At 39.0% G+C, this 21082-nt stretch overlaps 1 protein-coding gene across 14 annotated transcripts in view; it reads right to left on the reverse strand.

The window, feature by feature from the left end:
* Positions 1–21082, reverse strand: part of CCDC66 (coiled-coil domain containing 66) — a 62607-nt gene that overhangs the window by 32668 nt on the left and 8857 nt on the right. For 10 of the 14 annotated variants that reach the window (XM_055273614.2, XM_063645368.1, XM_055273679.2 and 7 more), the window contains 3 exons: positions 20163–20328; positions 19869–19972; positions 15631–15752 (listed from right to left, as the gene is read on the reverse strand). In XM_055273614.2, coding sequence (XP_055129589.2) covers positions 15631–15752; positions 19869–19972; positions 20163–20328 — 392 coding nt within the window. Of the gene's footprint in view, positions 1–14458; positions 14551–15630; positions 15753–19868; positions 19973–20162; positions 20329–21082 lie in introns of all 14 variants that reach the window. The other 4 variants (XM_055273687.2, XM_063645361.1, XM_055273632.2 and 1 more) reach the window with 2 other exon arrangements.

A 21082-nucleotide genomic window follows, 5' to 3' on the forward strand; every position in this document is an offset into this window, starting at 1 on the left:
TGGAGTACACAATCACAGCTCACTGCTGCCTCAACCTCCCAGGCTCAAGTGACCCTCCTGCCTCAGATTCCCAAGTAGCTGGGACTACAGATGCACGCCACCACACCCGGCTATTTTTATTTTTTTGTAGAGACAAGAGTTTATCATGTTGTTGCCCAGGCTGGCCTTGAAGTCCTGGGCTCAAGAAATCCACCCGCCTTGATCTCCCAAAGAGCCACTGCACATGGCCTATTCTCACATGACAGCCTTGTGTGAAAACTCATAGGAAACCCACTACAACCTTCCCCTAAAATAGTTCCTGATGTTACAGAGTCCTAATGTAATTCTTTTAGTCTTCAAATTATTCTGTTAGGAAATCTTAGTCTCACTCTTGATTCAAATGCTGTACAAATGGCAGATGCTAAGTCAGAACTGAAAATAAAGGGCTTTTCAAATGGTCCACTACAGATGCCTGTTTCCATTTCATGTAATTCTCCCCTTAAAGCAGTCTTATAAAAATGCAGCTTTGGGAAAGAACACTCAGTGTTGACTTTGCCATGGGCCAGAACAGCCCTTCTTGCCAGTTCATGATTCTCCAGTTAAGATGACAACATCCACCTGCCTACCTTGTCTACTGGCCAGGCAGAAAAGGTATTCATGTGGGTAGTAGGGATGTCAGGACACTGGATTACAAAGACCATTACCTTACAGGAGGAACAGCAGCAAAACACAGAGCTGAAACCACTTTTTAAAAAACGAAGTTACTTTGAACTTAAAAATTATTTAAAATCCCTCTGGAACCAGAAGGCCCATAGAGGTTTAACAAACGGCTAAAAATCCGTTTCTCATGTATTTATTTGCCATATATCCTCTTTGGAGCCATATCTATTAAAATTCTGCCAATTAAAAAAATTGGGTTGTCTAATTAGTGAATGTTTAGTTTTTAAAAATATATGCTGGATGTAAGTCCTTTTATCAAGGATTAATTTGCAAACATTTTCTCCTTCTATTTTATAATCTTAACTTTAACCTTCCAAGAACAAAACTTTTGATTAGGTCATTCATCAATTCTTTTTTAACAGATCATCCTTTCTATGTTGTGCTAATGACACTGGTACGTTAATTCTTGTGTCTAGCCACCTTTATTAAATTTACCTATTATTTTTATAAATATGATGACTATCATCGATTTGTGAATGTTAAACCTAGCTTGCTTTCATTCATTGAATAGACCCAACTCATCATGATTTATTATTCTTTCTTGTATTTCCTGTCAGGTTTTGGTATTAAAAAATGTTAGTTTTGGGTATCAGGTTTACTACCCTCATAAACAACCTAAAGGGTTTTCTCTTCTACCTTAATTGTCGGGAAGAATTCACCAGCAAACACATTTGGTTCTGGAGTTTATTTTGTTGGGTTTTTAGTAATGAGCTCAATTTCATTAATAAAGATAGTACCATTCTGATTTACTGCTTCTTGTGTCAATTTTAGTAATCTATGTGTTTCTAATAATTGCTCATTTTTAAGCCCAAATTCTCTAACTTATTGGTGAAGTTATTCAGAAAATCCCCTTCTCTTTCTAATGTCCATATTCTCTGGTAATATCTCCTTTTTAATTCATCTCAATTTTATGAGGAGTTTATCAATTTAAATAACTTTTCAAACAATTAACTTTTGGCTTTGTTAATTCTATTGTACGTATTTCCAGTTTTACTAATATCCACTCTGACCTACCTTGGGCTTAAATTTTGCTGTTCTTTCTCTAACCTCTTGAGATGAATATTTTAGGTCACTGTTACTTGATTTTCAGTCTTTCAAGAGATGCATTTAAGGTGAAAAATTTCCCTCTCAGCACAGGAAACCTACATTTTGATATGTAATATTTTCATTATCACTCAATTAAAAATATTTTCTAATGTGAATTTCTCTTTCAGTCAGAAGTATACTGCCTAATTATCAAACATTTGGGAATTTTCTAGTTACTATTTGTTATGATATCTAGCTTAATTCCATTATATGGTTTGATTCTGTGTCCCCACCAAAACTCATGTTGAATTGTAATCCCCAGTGTTGGAGGTAGGGCCTGGTGGGAAGTGACTGGATCACAGGGATGGTTTCTCATGGTTTAACATCACCCCACTTGGTGCTATCATTGTGATAAGTTCTCATGAGCTCTTTTTAATTTTTAGGTTGATGCAAAAGTAAACTGCGGTTTTTGCCATTGAAAGTAATGGGTAAAACTGCAATTACTTTTTTTAAAAATTTCATTTCTATAAGTTTTGGGGGAACAGGCGGTATTTGGTTACAGGAGTAAGTTCTTTAGTGGTGATCCGTGAAGATTCTGGTGTACGCATCACCCAAGCAGTATAGATTGAATCCAATTTGTAGTCTTTTATCCCTCAGCCCCCTCCCAGCCTTTCTCCACAAGTCCTCAAAGTCCACTGTATCTATCATTCTTATACCTTTGCATCCTCATAGCTTAGCTCCCACTTATAAGTGAGAACATAAGATGTTTGGTTTTCCATTCCTGAGTTACTTCACTTAATACTCTCCAACTCCATCCAGGTTGCTGCAAATGCTATTCATTCATTCCTTTTTATGGCTGAGTAGGATTTCATCATATATCCATATCTATATCTATCTCACAGTTTCTTTATCCACTCATTGATTGATGGGCATTTGGGCTGGTTCCATATTTCTCAAATTGTGAATTATGCTGCTATAAATGTGTGTGCAAGTATCTTTTCCATATAATGACTTCTTTTCCTCTAGGTAGTTACCCAGTAGTGAGATTGCTGAATCAAATGGTAGTTCTACTTTTGGTTCTTTTTTTATTTTTATTTTACTTTTATTTTTTGAGACGGAGTCTCTGTCACACAAGCTGGAGCGCAGTGGTGTGATTTCGGCTCACTGCAACCTCGGCCTCCTGGATTCAAGCAACTCTCCTGCCTCAGCCTCCTGAGTAGCTGGGATTACAGGTGCCTGCCACCATGCCTGACTAATTTTTGTATTTTTAGGAAATGGGGTTTCACCATATTAGCCAGGCTGGTCTCGAACTCCTGACCTCAGGTGATCCGCCTGCCTCAGCCTCCCAAAGTGCTGCGATTACAGGCATGAGCCACCGCGCCCAGCCTAACTTTTAGTTCTTTAAGCAATCTCCACATTGTTTTTCATAGTAAGATCTGGTCGTTTAAAAGTGTGTAGCCCTCCCTGCTACCTCTCTCTTGGTCCTGTTTCTGCCATGTTAGATGCCTGCTTCCATTTTGCCTTCCACCATGACTGAAAGCTCCCTGAGGCCTCCCCAGAAGCAGAAGCCACTATGCTTTCTGTATAGTCTGCAAAACTGTAAGCCTATTAAACCTCTTTATAAATTACCCAGTCCCCAGAGATTTCTTTACAGTAATGAGAGAACAAACTAATAAAATCCACTATAACATTCTATGTAATGTGAACCTATGAAATTTGTTCAGACTTTTATAGCCTAGTAAATTATTAATTCTCACTTTTTACTTTGACTATTTCATCTACAGATTCTTTGGGGTTTCTATATACATGACAGATAACTACACTTTCATTTTTTCCTCTCCAATTCTTAGGACTTGAAATTTATTTTCCTTGTTATATTGCCTAGAACCACCAATACAAACAGTAATAATATATTGGCATCTTATCTCTTTTTAGAGACAGGGTCTTGCTCTGTGGCCCAAGCATAATCATAGCTCACTGCAGCCTCTAACTCCTGGGCTAAAGTAATTCCCTCACCTCAGCCTCCAGAATAGCTAGGACTACAGGCACATCCCGCCATGCTCGGCTAATTTTTTAGTTTTCTTGTGTTGTGGAGGCAGGGTCTCACTATGTTGCCCAAGCTGGTCTCAAACTCTTGGCTCAAGGCAGCTACTCTTCTGCCCTGGCCTCCTAAAGTGCTGGGCTTATAGGCATGAGCCACTGTATCCAGCCCATAATTTTTAATAATGTATAATTTTATTGTAAGTGTGTCTCTTTTCAGCATCAAGTCTTTGGAGTTTTCATACCTCTGCTTTTTAACAAAGGATTTTTGACTTTTCAAGAGTTGATTCTTGTTATTTTGCTATTACTATTTATCCTGATGTTTACTGTACAAACTATGTTGGCAGATACTCTTTATAATTATACTAATGGTTACTTTAGTTTTCTTTCTTTTTCTTTTTTTTTTTTTTTTTTGAGAAAGAGTCTTGCTCTGTCCCTAGGCCGGAGTGCAGTGGCACGATCTCGGCTCACTGCAACCTTTGCCTCCTGGGTTCAAGTGATTCCCCTGCCTCAGTCTCCTGAGTAGCTGAGATTACAGGCGTGCGCCACCACACCCGGCTAATTTTTTTGTATTTTTTAGTAGAGATGGGGTTTCATCATGTTGGCCAGGATGGTCTCGATTTCCTGACCTCGTGATCCAACCGCCTCAGCCTCCCAAAGTGCTGGGATTACAGGCGTGAGCCACCACGCCTGGCTGGTTACTTTAGTTTTGTACATTCTTTAACTTTTATCTGATTTTCACAATCATAATAAACTCTGCCTTTATGGAGAGATCACACAACAGCTAAACACTTTGCACAATATTCTAACAAAACAAATGCATAAAGAATTAGAAAGTTCTCCTTGTTTCCTTCCACTGTCCTTCACCAGAGTGAGACAATACCAACATTCTGCTTTTTGTGTGCTTGTGTGTTTATGTATGTGCTAGTCTTTTAAAGTCTTTCTTTAAATATAGATATGGTTATAGTATATGCATTATTCTGCAACTTACTTTTTTCATTTCACAATGTCTTAGAGACTTTTGTGTCAGCTACTCATTACTTTCTAACTACAAAATTCTTGTAAATTGTTTTAATTTTGACACATTTTTCTGATCCAGAAATGGTCTTTAAGAACTTTTCTATTAAAAGAAATATTTGGGAGAAATATTTTATGTAATTATTCAGGTCTGAGTATGTCTATGTTCTCTTTATACATGAATATCTTGTCTAGGCATTGAATATTTTAGCTCTACCTATTAAACCTTTATAAATATTGCTATACTATATACAGAGGAGAAAACAAAGGTTACTTTGATTTTTGTTGTCATTTTCTCATATTTAAATGCTTGAAGAAGTATATCCTTATTCTTGATATTTGTAAACTTATTATGATATACCTTCAAATTGGCCTCTTCATTCATTCAGCCTAATTTTCTTCTGGATCTAGAAAGTTTTTTCTATGAAACTTGATATATTATTACTTCTGTTTTCTTCTTTAGGAAAGCCTATGATTCAAGATTGTATTTTTATAAGCTATTTATAATATCTTTGATGCCAGATTTTTCATCTCTTTTGAAACTTCTTCCTATATTCTGGGAGTGTTCCCATAGCAATGTCTTCTTTTTCCTCACTGTAATTTAAATTTAATGTTATATCAAGTCTTTTTTCTTTCCTATGATTGTATGTATTGTTGTTTTCTTCCCCTCATCTTATGTTGGGCCTATTCCTGTACAAAGATTTCCTGGACCACTTCAATTCCTTAAGATATGAGTAGATAAAAACTGAGTGAATATTTTCTTAAAAAACTCTTAACTATGCCATACGAGGGGCTCTTCCTAAACATGTATGACATGATAGAGATGTCTTTTGTACTATCCTTTATGTTTTTTTGCATTTCACAAATATATATAATACTTTTAAAAGTCAGAAAGTTGGCCAGGCACAGCGGCTCAAGCCTGTAATCTCAGCCCTTTGGGAGGCAAAGGCAGATGGACTGCTTGAACCCAGGAGTTTGAGACCAGCCTGAGCAACCCCGTCTCTACAGAATATGAAAAATTAGCCAGTCATGGTGGCATGTGCCTGTAGTCCCAGCTACTTGTAAGGCTGAGATGGGAGGAATGCTTGAGCCCAGGAAGGCCAAGGCTGCAGTTAGCCGTGATTGTGCCAGTGCACTCTAGCCTGGGTGACAGATTATGAGACCCTATCTCAAAAAAAAAAAAAATAATAATAAAGAAAGTTGAGAAGTCAAAAAAGGGAAAGATATGTAGAATCCAGTTATGATTATGCATATATGAGTATCTTGAGCATTAATGTAGATCAAAGTTTATGTATCTACTCATCAATATACATCAAACTCCTGCACTGGACAATGACCATCACTAAGATTCTACAAAATACTTTTAGAATAAATTCAGCAAAGTTGCAGGAGATAAAACCAACACACAAAAATAAGTTGTGTTTCTATATACTAATCTATATACTAATAAAGAACAATTCTTCAAGAGTATTTAAAAAAATTCCAGAGGTGGTTCCAAGATGGCCAAATAGGAACAGCTCCAGTCTGCAGCTCCCAGCGTGAGCAACGCAGAAGACGGGTGATTTCTGCATTTCAAACTGAGGTACAGGATTCATCTCACTGGGGATTGTCAGACAGTGAGTGCAGCCCACGGAGCAGGCGGGGCATCGCCTCACCCGAGAAGTGCAAGGGGTTGGAGAATTCCCTTTCCTAGCAAAGGGAAGCCGCCATGACAGACGGTACCTGGAAAATCGGGACACTCCCACCCTAATACTGTGCTTTTCCAACGGCCTTAGCAAACGGCACACCAGGAGATTATATCCCACACCTGGCTTGGAGGGTCCCACGCCCACGGAGCCTCACTCACTGCTAGCACAGCATTCTGAGATCAAACTGCAAGGCAGCAGCAAGGCTGGGGAGGGGTGTCTGCTATTGCTGAGGCTTGAGTAGGTAAACAAAGCAGCCGGGAAGCTTGGACTGGGTGGAGCCCACCACAGCTCAAGGAGGCCTGCCTGCCTCTGTAGACTCCACCTCTGGGCGCAGGGCATAGCTGAACAAAAGGCAGCAGAAACTTCTGCAGACTTAAACGTCCCTGTCTGACAGCTTTGAAGAGAGTAGTGCTTCTCCCACCATGGAGTTTGAGATCTGAGAACGGACAGACTGCCTCCTCAAGTGGGTCCCTAACCCCCGAGTAGCCTAACTGGGAGACACCTCCCAGTAGGGGCCAACTGACACCTCATACAGCTGGGTGCCCCTTTGAGATGAAGCATCCAGAAGAAGGATCAGGCAGCAACATTTGCCGTTCTGCAATGTCTGCTGTTCTGCAGCCTCCGCTGGTGATACCCAGGCAAACAGGATCTGGAGTGGACCTCCGGCAAACTCCAACAGACCTGCAGCTGAGGGTCCTGACTGTTAGAAGGAAAACTAGCAAACAGAAAGGACATCCACACCAAAACCCCATCTGTACGTCACCATCATCAAAGACCAAAGGTAGATAAAACCACAAAGATGGGGAGAAACCAGAGCAGAAAAGCTGAAAATTCTAAAAATCAGAGCGCCTCTTCTCCTCCAAAGGAACATAGCTCCTCACCAGCAATGGAACAAAGCTCCTCACCAGCAATGGAACAAAGCTGGACAGAGAATGACTTTGACGAGTTGAGAGAAGAAGGCTTCAGACAATCGGTAATAACAAACTTCTCCAAGCTAAAGGAGGATGTTCCAACCCATCACAAAGAAGCTAAAAACCTTGAAAAAAGATTAGACGAATGGCTAACTAGAATAAACAGTGTAGAGAAGTCCTTAAATGACCTGATGGAGCTGAAAACCATGGCACGAGAACTACATGACAAATGCACAAGCTTCAGTAGCTGATTTGATCAAGTGGAAGAAAGGGTATCAGTGATTGAAGATCAAATGAATGAAATGAAGCAAGAAGAGAAGTTTAGAGAAAAAAGAGTAAAAAGAAACGAACAAAGCCTCCAAGAAATATGGGACTATGTGAAAAGACCAAATCTACATCTCGTGTACCTGAAAGTGATGGGGAGAACGGAACCAAAAAAAGTCCAGGACCAAATGGATTCACAGCCGAATTCTACCAGAGGTACAAAGAAGAGCTGGTACCATTCCTTCTGAAACTATTCCAATCAATAGAAAAAGAGGGAATCCTCTCTAATTCATTTTATGAAACCAACATCATCCTGATACCAAAGCCTGGCAGAGACACAACAAAAAAAGAGAATTTTAGACCAATATCCCTGATGAATATCGATGCAAAAATCCTCAACAAAATACTGTCAAACCAAATCCAGCAGCGCATCAAAAAGCTTATCCACCATGATCAAGTTGGCTTCATATCTGGGATGCAAGGCTGGTTCATCATACGCAAATCAATAAACGTAATCTATTCACATTAACAGAACCAATGACAAAAACCACATGATTATCTCAATAGTTTCACAAAATGCCTTCAACAAAATTCAACACTCCTTCATGCTAAAAACTCTCAATAAACTAGGTATTGATGGAACATATCTCGAAATAATAAGAGCTACTTATGACAAACCCACAGCCAATATCATACTGAATGGGCAAAAACTGGAAGCATTCTCTTTGAAAAACAGCACAAAACAAGGATGCCCTCTCTCTCCACTCCTATTCAACATAGTACTGGAAGTTCTGGCCAGGGCAATCAGGCATGAGAAAGAAATAAAGGGTATTCAAATAGGAAAAGAGGAAGTCAAATTGTCTCTGTTTGCAGATGACATGATTGTATATTTAAAAAACCCCATCATCTCAGCCCAAAATCTCCTTAAGCTGATAAGCAACTTCGGCAAAGTCTCAGGATACAAAATCAATGTGCAAAAATCACAAGCATTCCTATACACCAATAACAGACAAACAGAGTGCCAAATCATGAGCAAACTCCCATTCACAACTGCTACTAAGAGAATAAAATACCTAGGAATACAACTTACAAGGGACGTGAAGGACCTCTTCAAGAACTACAAACCACTGCTCAAGGAAATAAAAGAGGATACAAACAAATGGAAAAACACTGCATACTCTTGGATAGGAAGAATCAATATCATGAAAATGGCCATACTGCCCAAAGTAATTTATAGATTCAATGCTATTCCCATCAAGCTACCACTGACTTTCTTCACAGAATTGGAAAAAACTCCTTTAAATTTCTTATGGAATCAAAAAAGAGCCCAAATAGCCAACACAATCCTAACCAAAAAGAACAAAGCTGGAGGCACATGCTGTCTCGCTTCAAACTATACTACAAGGTTACAATAACCAAAGCAGCATGGTACTGGTACCAAAACAGATATATAGACGAATGGAACAGAACAGAGGCCTCAGAAATAACACCACACATCTACAACCATCTGATCTTTGACAAACCTGACACAAACAAGCAATGGGGAAAGGATTCCTTATTTCATAAATGGTGTTGGGAAAACTGGCTAGCCATATGCAGAAAACTGAAACTGGACCCCTTCCTTACACCTTATACAAAAAATAAAGACTTAAACATAAGACCTAAAACCATAAAAACCCTAGAAGAAAACCTAGGCAATATCATTCAGGACATAGGCATGGAAAAAATGACTAAAACACCAAAAGCAATGGCAACAAAAGCCAAAATTGACAAATGGGATCTAATTAAACTAAAAAGCTGCTGCACAGCAAAAGAAACTACCATCAGAGTGAACAGGCAACCTACAGAATGGGATAAAAATTTTGCAATCTACTCATCTGACAAAGGGCTAATATCCAGAATCTATAAAGAACTTAAACAAATTTATAAGAAAAAATCAATTCCATCAAAAAGTGGGCAAAGGATATGAACAGACACTTCTCAAAAGAAGACATTCATGCAGCCAACAGACACATGAAAAAAATGCTCTTCATCACTGGCCGTCAGAGAAATGCAAATCAAAACCACAATGAGATATCACCTCACAGCAGTTAGAATGGCGATCATTAAAAAGTCAGGGAACAACAGGTGCTAGAGGATATGGAGAAACAGGAACACTTTTACACTGTTGGTGGGACTATAAACTAGTTCAACCATTGTGGAAGACAGTGTGGCAATTCCTCAAGGATGTAGACCTAGAAATACCATTTGACCCAGCCATCCCATTACTGGGCATATACCCAAAGGATTATAAATCATGCGGCTATAAAGACACATGCACACGTATATTTATTGCGGCACTATTCACAATAGCAAAGACTTGGAACCAACCCAAATGTCCATCAATGATAGACTGGATTAATACATATACACCATGGAATATTATGCACATATATACCATGGAATACTATGCAGCCATAAAAAAGGATGAGTTCATGTCCTTTGTAGGGACATGGATGAAGCTGGAAACCATCATTCTGAGCAAACTATTGCAAGGAGAGAAAACCAAACACTGCATGTTCCCACTTATAGGTGGGAACTAAATAACGAGAACACTTGGACACAGGGTGGGGAACATCACACACCGGGGCCTGTCGTGGGATGGGGGGAGGGAGGAGGGATAGCATTAAGAGATATACCTAATGTAAATGACGAGTTAATGGGTGCAGCCCACCAACATGACACATGTATACATATGTAACAAACCTGCATGTTGTGCACATGTACGCTAGAACTTAAAGTATAATTAAAAAAAAAATTCCATGTACAATGGCATGAAATTTTTTAAAATCCCATGTACAATGGCATGAAATTTTTTAAAATCCCATGTACGATGGCATCAAAAAGAAAAAATACTTAGGAATAAACTTAACCAAAACCATAAAAAGAAAAAAAAAATTTTTTTAAATTAAAAGGAAAAACTTAACCAAGAAGGAGTAAGACTTGTACACTGAAAACTACAAAACATTGCTGAAAAAAAATTAAAGACACAAATGAATGGAAAGATATCCTGTATTCATGAATTGGAAGCCTTAATATTATTGAGATATTAATATTACCTAAAGCAATCTACAGATTCAATGCAATCCCTATGAAAATATCAATAATCTTTTTTTTTGGAGAAATAGAAAAATCCATCCTAAAATTCATATGGAATCTCAAAGGAACACGAATAGACAAAACAACCTTAAAAAAGAAGAAAGTGGAAGGGTCATACTTCCTGATTTCAAAACTCACTCCAAAGCCACAGTAATCAAAATGGTGAGGCAGTAGCATACAGACAAATGGAATAGAGGAGTCCAGAAATAAATCCTCAAATACACAGTCAAATAGTTCTGGACAAGGGAGCCAACACCATTCAATGGGGAAAGGACAGTCTTCAGCAATGGTGCTAGGAAAAACTAGATATCCACATGCGAAAGAATAAAGTAGGGCCCTGACCTTATACCATATAGAAAATTCAAAATAGATGAAAGACCTAAACATAAGAGCTAGAACTAGAAAACTCTTAGAAGAAAATACAGTCTGATGATCAGACTTGGCAATGATTTCTTTGATAGGACACCAAAAACACAGGCAACCAAAGAAAACAGATAAAATGGACTTCATCAAAATTAAGGACTTTTGTGCATCAAAGGACACTATTATCAAGAGAGTGAAAAAGTAGCTCACAGAATGGGAGAAAATAGTTGTGAATCATGTATCTGATAAGGGATTATCATACAAAATATGTAACTCCTACAACTCAACAACAAAAAAACCCAAAAAACCTGACTAAAATGGGCAAAGGATCTCAACAGACATTTCTTCAAATATATGCAAATAGTCAATAAGCATGTGGGAAAATGTTCCACATCACTAATCACTGGGAAATGCAAATCAAAACCACAATGATACCATTTCACAACCACTGGGATGGATACTGTCAATAAATCAGTAAGTAAGTGTTGGTGAGGATGTGAAGAAATTGGAACACAGTGCACTGCTGATAGAAATATACAATGGTACAGCTGCTGTGGAAAGCAGTGTAATAATTTAACACAAAATTACAAAATTAAAATTGGTAAAAATTTTAACATAAAAAATTAAACAAAAAATTATCACACAATCCTGCAATTCCACTTCTGAGTACACACCCAAAAGAATTGAAGCAGGAACTGAAAAAGATTATTTATACACCAATGTTCATAGCAGCATTATTCCCAATAGCCAAAAGGTAGAAACAATCCAAATTTCTATCCATGGATTAATGGATAAAGAAAACATGGTATATACATACAACAGGATGTTATTTAGCATTAAAAAGAAATGAAATTCTGACACATGCTACAGTATGGGTAAACCTTGAGGACATTATGCTAAGTGAAATAAGCCAGTCAGAGGCTGAGACAGGCGAATAACTTGAACCCAGAGGTTCGAGGCTGGAGTGCAACATGACTGTGCCTGTTCAGCCTGGGTAACAAAGTGAGACCCCCAACTCTTTAAGTTATAAGTAGAACAAAACTTCGTTAGCATTTGTTCTATTGTCAGTCACTATTCTAGGCACTTTATATGCATTTCCTTATGCTTTACAGGCTTTGGTGACTGCCTACAACCAAACTTCTTTCCCTCCCAATTATATGGAGAGGCTAACTAGATATTCAAACAATATAAATAGTTGTGGCTACAGCTGGGATTTCTGAAAACAACTGCTCTGAGGTATTTGAGAAGAGGGCTTTTTTGTTACACAGCAAATTCCTTTTCCCTCAATAATATCTCTCCAATTTTGTACCACATTCACATACAAATACATAAAAACTGATTTTTATTTTTTTGAGATGGAGTCTTGCTCTGTCGCCCAGGCTGGAGTGCAGTGGTGCGATCTCGGCTCACTGCAACGTCCGCCTCCCAGGTTCAAGCAATTCTCCTGCCTCAGCCTCCCGAATAGCTGGGACTACAGGCACGCGCCACCATGCCCAGCTAATTTTTGTATTTTTAGCAGAGACAGGGTTTCACCATGTTGGCCAGGATGGTCTCGATCTCATGACCTCGTGATCCGCCCACCTCAGCCTCCCAAAGTGCTGGAATTACAGGCATGAGCCACCGCGCCTGGCCAAAACTGCATTTAAACAGTAAAAAAAATGAGCCGATAATCATACTCTTTTAACTCTTCGTTGTCCAGTCCTGGATATAGCATATGTTTCGTTTTCTAGTCCTTCTCCCATCATCAACCCCCACAACTTTTGATTCCAAAAATTTTTTAAATAACTTTATTGGGTTTTTTTAGTCATTTAAAAAAAGATACACATGAGGAATAAAAGCAAAATTCTAAGTCCCCCAACCAACTGAATGGATCATCTCTTGGCCAAGGACCCCAAAGTGCCTTGAAAACTGAGTTCTTGGCCATGAGTGGATAGGGAAATCAGACACACCACATTATACCTCCTCCCTCCCTGGCTAACCATTATTTAGCCTAAGGGCTAAACAGAAACCAGCCCTTCAGAAGATGCCAGCACTGATACCAACCAACCACCTGATGCTTCTGGCCAAAAGGTTTTTGTGTCCTCTGCTTCACTCTTTGATGTCAGAGGGCTGAAAACTCTACCCTTGGATCATGCTAACGCTGCCATTTTTTGTACATGGAACCCATGAAGGGGCATAAAACTCAATTGTGCATGCGTGTTTCTCCTTTCATAAATATTCATGACCCCTCCTATAGCTTATTAAATACGTATATTCAGCCACTTCACTCAGCATAAATTCCTGTTCCCTTCCTCGACACCTTGAAGTTTCTGGCTCCTGGTTGGCTGAAGGCTATGCTTCCCAGCCTGTCAGAATGGCCATGCTACAGGTTGCAACCGCTGATGAGAAATAAAGTTCTCCTTTCCAAATTCATGAGCCTCGTCATTTCATCAGCTGACAAATACTATCATTAAAAAATATATACAAAATATTTTAAAACCTAAATGTCACCTCAAATGGTTCTTTACTTGCATTAACAATCATGGTATGGATTATCCCCAGATAATAAACGACCTAAAAAGCCATGCAAATTAAGAAATAAATTATATATTGACATTGAACTGAAAATTTGGCAACTGAAATTATTTAACATTTTTAGTTATTACAGATTTTTTATCCTGATGTTGAAAAGTAAATAAGCCAACAACAGATCCTCACCAACTTCATGAAAACTTAGTTTTAGCTACAGCTTTTAACGGTGTCTGCATACAACTTCTAAACTTTACACACTTAAAATTATCACCCAGAGCTACAGAATTTTCCAAAATGAGTTCTACCAAGACAACCTTATTGCCTTTTCAGTCAAAGTGCTTTTGGGATTGTGGGCAAATGCAATTCAGATTTCATTCCTTTTGTTAATGTAAAATTATTAACAGACAACAAAAGTATTCAATGTAGGCAAGTCAGCTCTACATGAAGCAGAATAGACAGCCATGCAAAAAATTTAACTTGAAGGCGTTCTATAAGAAATTTACCTAATTAGGCCATAGTGCCAAAAATTTCTACCACCAGAATCATCACTTTAGGAGAATCATCCCTTTAGGTTACTACATTATTTTCAGAATACATTTGCTAAAATGTAAATGTTCACAAGGAGGAAGGGATAATAAATGTAAAAAAGAAATGAAGGCAAATGAAGCATAATACACTCAAGTAAAAATTAACTGATAACTAAAAATAAGGAGGACTTAGATTCTCTCCTTCAAGGAAAATAGGTTAGAGGTCAAATACTAAAAGGTTTAAATATCCAAAGTACTGACACTTAGGACTTACCTCTAAAGTCTGACTAGCTCTAAGTAGTGAATGCCCCATCAGCTTGGACCACCATAACCTGGCTACGAGATTGTGATAGAATGCTTGAAGAGCTAGCAGAAGTGTAAAAATAAATAGAAAAACAGTGACACTGTTTCTTTACCCAAAATTAACCACAGATAAAATTTAAAAATCACAAAAGCACTACACAACGCAAACTTGGCATATGCGTATATTTGATAACTAAACACTTACACATAGTGGCAGAGTTTTGTATTCATTTCAAAAATTGCACAGCTCTTTTATAAGACTCTAAAGGGAGCCTCTACACTCACCTAACGACATAACGAGACAACTCACAGAATGTAAATAGAGACCAGTTGAGGTCATAATTAAATGAAAAATAACACTGTTTTAAAATACCATATGAGCCAGGCCCAGTGGCTCACACCTACAATCCCAGCTACTCAGGAGGCCAAGGTGGGAGGATCGCTTGAGGTCAGAAGTTTGACACCAGCCTGGGCAACACAGTGAGACCCTGTCTCTAAAAAAAATTTTTTTTAAATTAGCTGGGCATGGTGGAGTACACCTGTAGTACCAGCCATTTGGGAGGCAGAGGCAGGAGGATCCCTTTAGTCCAGAAGTTCAAGGCTGCAGGGAACTATGTTTTCACCACTGCACTCCTGCCTGAGCAACAGAGCAAGACCCTGTTTCTTTTTTTTTTAAAAAAACACACATACAAAAAACCCAACAATATGACAAGTTTTTTTTAAATAGGCTGGGCACGGTGGCTTATGCCTGTAATCCCAGCACTTTGGGAGGTCGAGGCTGGCAGATCACGTGAGGCCAGGAGTTCGAGACCATCCTGAGTAATGTGGTGAAATACCATCTCTACTAAGAATACAAAAAATTAGCTGGCCATGGTGGTGAGTACCTGTAGTCCCAGCTACTCGGGAGGCTGAGGCAGGAGAATCGCTTGAGCCTGGGAGGGGTAGATTGCAGTGAGCTGAGATTGTGCCACTGCATTCCAGCCTGGGCAACAAGGGAGAAACTCCGTTTCAAAAAAAAAAAAAAAAACAACTTTTTTTTTTTTAATAAGCTTTAAAAATAAATTCTATAATATGAACACTGCTTAGTATTTTAAAAATTGCAATTAAGATGTCTTACCCTAGATTGCAATTAAGATGCCTTACCCTAGATTGGTCAAGAATTTGATGTTTTTCCCATATTATTTTATCACTTTCAGATTTTTTCCAAGGATCATTCCATTTTTCAGAAACTTCTTTTTCTTTCTTCTTTAAAGCAACCTGTTCATCTGTAAATAATGTCCTTTTTAAAAAAATGTACAAAAACTGTAAAAACAGAACCATGTAAACAAATCATGACCTTCTTAATGCAGATACCAACACAGATCTAATCAAAACTCTTTTTTAGGAAGGAGATTAACTCACAAAGTGGAGAATAATTTTTTAGGGACATAGAATAAGAAAAAATTTAATCAGAACCAAAGTTAAGTATGGTACAATTTTATTATCACAATTACCAATAAGGAGCAGTTTTACTGGAATAACTTATTTTATACTTTGTCAATTATCATGAGGTTCTAGTTTCCTGTAATGTTCATTCAATTATTATTAAGAGAATTAAAAGCTAGAATTCTGAAGTAGAGAACTATGGGTTAAAATTCAAGTTCAACAACTTCCCAGCTATGTGACTGTTAGCAAACTGCTGGTAAGCTTTTTTTTTTTTTTTTAATATAGAGTCTCGTTCTGTCAGCGGGCTGGAGTGCAATGGCGCAATCTCAGCTCACTGCAATCTCCGTCTCCCAGGTTCGAACTATTCCCCTGCCTCAGCCTCCTGAGTAGCTGGGGATACAGGCGGCACCACCACGCCCGGCTAATTTTTGTATTTTAGTGGATATGGGGTTTCACCATGTTGGCTAGGATGGTCTCTATCTCCTGACCTTGTAATCCACCCGCCTTGGCCTCCCAACATGCTAGGATTACAGGAGTGAGCCCACCGCACCTGGCCAACTGCTGGTAAGCTTTCTAAGCCTTGGTTTCTTCTATAAAATGGGGATAATAATAGTGCCTATCTCAATATAGGGCTTGGCACAAATATTCAATAAATGTTAGCTATTATTTCTTAATTGCTAACAAGTAAAAAACATAAAACCCTGTGTCTGAGAGATATAGTCAAAACTAACCCCTCAATCAACAGTAGTTCTTTAAATACAAAATTCAATGTTGTATAAACTTAAATTCCAAGAATGTTACTGGAAGCATGACTTAAATAGAGGCATTTTACTGAGACAAGTTAAAAAAAACAGTAAACTGATTTTTAAAATAATTAAAGCATAAGGCCAGGTGTGGTGGCTCACAACTGTAATCCCAGCACTTTGGGAGGCCAAGGCAGGTGGATCAAGACCAAGGCAGCTAAGGTTAGGAGTTCGAGACCAGCCTGGCCAATATGGTGAAACCCTGTCTCTACTAAAGATACAAAAAGTAAGTTGGGCATGGTGGCGGGTGCCTATAATCCCAGCTACTCAGGAGGCTGAGGCAGGAGAATCACTTGAACCCAGCAAGCAGAGGTTGCAGTGAGCTGAGATGGCGCCATTGCACTCCAGCTTGGGCAACAAGAATGAAACTCTGTCTCAAAACAACAACAAAAATGATTAAAGCACAAAATATTCCGGTCATTTCCAAGTAGTTCCATCTTATTTCAGACATTTGGTATTGCATTTTGATGTGGAATGTGCTGAAAGAAAATATTTAAAGATGAAATTGTGATATAAACATACATCAAGACCGCCAAACCTTCTGATACTGCTAACGTAAGTTTAATCTCTTCATTCTTCTTTTACCTTGATGATACAGTTTGGATATTTGTCCCCTTCAGATCTCATGTTGAAATGTGATTCCCCAATGTTGGAGGTGGGGCCTAAGGGGAGATGTTTGGGTCACAGGAGATGAATCCCTCATGAATGGCTTGGTGGCATCCCCTTGGGATGATGCTTGAGTTCTCACTCTGTCAGTTCACACGAGAGCTGGTTGTGTAAAAGAGCCTGGCATCTCTCTTGCCATGTAAAATGCCTGCTCCCCCTTTGCCTTCCACCATGAGTAGAAGCTTCCTGAGGCCTCACCAGAAGCCGAGCAGATGCTGGTACCATGCTTGTACAGTCTGCAAAACTGTGGGCCAAATAAACCTCTTTTCTTTATCAATTATTCAGTCTCAGGTATTCCTTTATAGCAACACAAAACGGACTAACACACTTGACTTCCAGCATCAATTCACTCCTTATTTCTGCTGCTTCTCTCTTTTTTTCTGTAGAGATAGGGTCTCACTCTGTTGCTCCAGCAGGCTCATGTTGAACCCCTGGCCTCAAGCAATCCTCCCATCTCGGCCTTCCAAAGTGCTGGGATTATATGTGAGCCACTCACCTGGTTTTGCTTATCTCTTTTTCTAAATCATCTATCCCAGCCAAGTTAGTGACGGCCTCACAAGACTTTCTAGTTTTTCAACTAGGGTGAAGCCCATCTCATGCCTTTAGCATAGCTATTCTTAAGAAATACAACTGTTATGTCACACGTTTTGCAAACTGTGATACGCAGACCCCAAATTTAGTTGAAGAAGTAATGGATATTTCTTAGTCACTAATGAAATTTCAAGAAATTATAGATTTTTCTGTTATAAGGTCCAAAGCTGAAAGAAAGCAATAAGCTTATTTCTGTCTAGAATACATACTGTCTGATACAACAATGATTATTCATTAGAATATTTTGGTTATTTAAAAAAGTGAAATCAATTAGTTTTTAGTAAAACCATACTTAAACGCATAGGATGTCTGCTATGAAAAATTATAAAAAAGGATTTCCAGGAAATGCAAAAAGTTTACAAATCTTTGACCTTACAAGGGCTGCAGAATGTACTGATGACATTAAGGTTTTTGGTGCCCACTTCAGAGTAACAGACACGACCTAAGGCATTATGAAACCACAAAGTTTCTTAAACATTTGTAGAGAACTACTCTAGATGTCAAATGTTATAAAATACGACTTTTGATAATATCATACTAAAAGATATACAGTAGGCCCTCCATATCCATGGGTTCCACATGAGCATCTGTGCATTTTGATACCCTGAAGTGGGAAGACTATCCTTGAACCAATCTCTCATGGATACTGAAGGATAACTATACTTTAAAGGAAACTACAGTGTTTTACCCCAAAATATATTAATTTGACACATTTCAAGATGGCTGTTCAGAGGGCCTACAAACAGAAGTAACCTTGCAAAGCTGTCTTTTGTGGGGAAGATTTGCATCTGTACAGAAAATCTGCATTGACGCAGCCAGGCTTTCTCTGAGGATTCTCCCCTGTCCAGATCTAGGATAAATTAACTGAGTCTGACACCTTTAAAGGTCTGAAAGAAACATTTATCATCTGTTCTCTGAAGGCTACTACCTTTGAGGTCTCATGTACATAATAAAACCACTTTTGGCTGGGCGTGGTGGCTCATGCCTGTAATCCCAGCACTTTGGGAGGCCGAGACAGGTGGATCACAAGGTCATGAGATCGAGACCATCCTGGCTAACACAGTGAAACCCCGTCTCTATTAAAAATACAAAAAAATTAGCCGGGTGTGGTAGTGGGTGCCTGTAGTCCCAGCTACTCGGGAGGCTGAGGCAGGAGAATGGCGTGAACCCAGGAGGTGGAGCTTGCAGTGAGCCGAGATCACACCACTGTACTCCAGCCTGGGCGACAGAGCAAGACTCCGTCTCAAAAAACAAAACAAAACAAAACAAAAAAACACTTTTACTGGCCAGGTTGCTCTCCTCCCCCTCCCATAATCTGTTTTGCCATGCTCCAACCCCTATTCTTTCTGTAACCTCAACATGGTGGACAAGTGTCAGCCATCTGGCCATTTATTTTAGTTTTTATATTTTGTAAAACTTCCATGCATGTTAATAAATTTGTATGCCTTTTATTAATTTGCCTTTTGTCAGCTGATTTTTCAGCAAACCTTCAGAGGGCAAAGGGGAAGTTTTCCCTTGGCCCCTAAACTTCATCCTCAATACATATTCTTATTTATTTATTTGAGATAGAGTCTTGCTCTGTAGCCCAGCTGGAGCGCAGTGGCACGATCTCGGCTCGCTGCAACCTCTGCCTCCCAGGTTCACGCGATTCTCCTGCCTCAGCCTCCCGAGTAGCTGGGATTACAGGCGTGCACCACCACGCCCAGCTAATTTTTATATTTTTAGTAGAGATGGGATTTCACCATGTTGGCCAGGATGGTCTCGATCTCTTGCTCCCCGATCCACCCGCCTCAGTTTCCCAAAGTGCTGGTATTACAGGTGTGAGCCACTGCGCCCGGCTTCAATACATATTCTTTAAGCCAATAATACTATAATAAAGGTATAAAAGTTACCTACCTAGCTCTTTCTTCCACTGGGCTTTTTTTGCTTCCAACGAATTTCTATCACGTTCCCTTTCCCCTAGAGTACTGAATACATCAGCTGGTTTCCATTCATTGTCTCTAAGGTAAAACACAAAAGATAACAGAAACTGTATCATACATTTCTACACAACTGACTCCATAAATATTAAATAATAAGCTTTTAAATAGCTCTAAGTATTCAGAGTAAGTATTTCACATCCAAGTAACGGAAAAGCAAAACCATATTCCAAAGACGACCACACAGTAACAACAGATAGGAGTTACATACATGGCAATTTTTTGCTCACACTGTTTAGATGTCTCCTGATGTTCATTTAAGACAGATTTATTTTCAGCTGGGACAAATGAAACCATTTCGGTTTTTTTGAATAATCCCATAATGTTCTCATCCTTTGGCTGATTAGAAATACTGTTTAAACGTAGACTATATTGACCTAGGAGGTAAAATACATGTTTTAAAATTAACACTAAATTACATCTATTATAATACTTGGCATAGTGCTATACAGTTCTTACATGTCTTACACGTTACTTAAATTAACTCTCAAAACAATCCTTGAGGTGGCCATTAAGTTTCCCTTCCTGTCAAAAAGAAAAAAAGGAAGCAAGGTGTGGTGGCTCACACCTGTAGTCCCAGAACTTTGGAAGGCTGACGTGGGCAGATTGCTTAAGCTCAGGAGTTCGAGATCAGCCTGGGCAACACGACAAAACCTCGTCTCTACAAAAATTACAAAAATTAGGTAGGTGTGGTGGCACAGGCCTGTAGTCCTAGCTATTTGGGAGGCTGAGGTGGGAGGATGGGTTGAGCCCAAGAGGTGGAGGTTTCAGTGACCTGAGATTGTGCCACTGCACTCCAGTTTGGGCAGCAGAGCCAGAGGCCGTCTCAAAAACAAAAAAAACAAAAAAAACAAAGGAAACTGAAACCCAGAGGTTAAATGGCTTGCTCATGACCATAGCCATACAATTTCTTGTATCAGATAAGGAAGAAAACAGTCGAGCAACAACAGAAAACAAATCTCCATTTCCTCTTGCCAGCATGCTTTTAAAAATAAAAATTGGCTGGGCACGGTGGTTCATGCCTGTAATCCCAGCACTTTGGGAGGCCAAGGTGGGCGGATCACGAGGTCAGGAGATCGAGACCATCCTGGTGAACACGGTGAAAACCTGTCTCTACTAAAAATACAAAAC

Source organism: Symphalangus syndactylus, chromosome 1 (genome assembly GCF_028878055.3).
Source record: "Symphalangus syndactylus isolate Jambi chromosome 1, NHGRI_mSymSyn1-v2.1_pri, whole genome shotgun sequence".
Taxonomy (NCBI): domain Eukaryota; kingdom Metazoa; phylum Chordata; class Mammalia; order Primates; family Hylobatidae; genus Symphalangus; species Symphalangus syndactylus.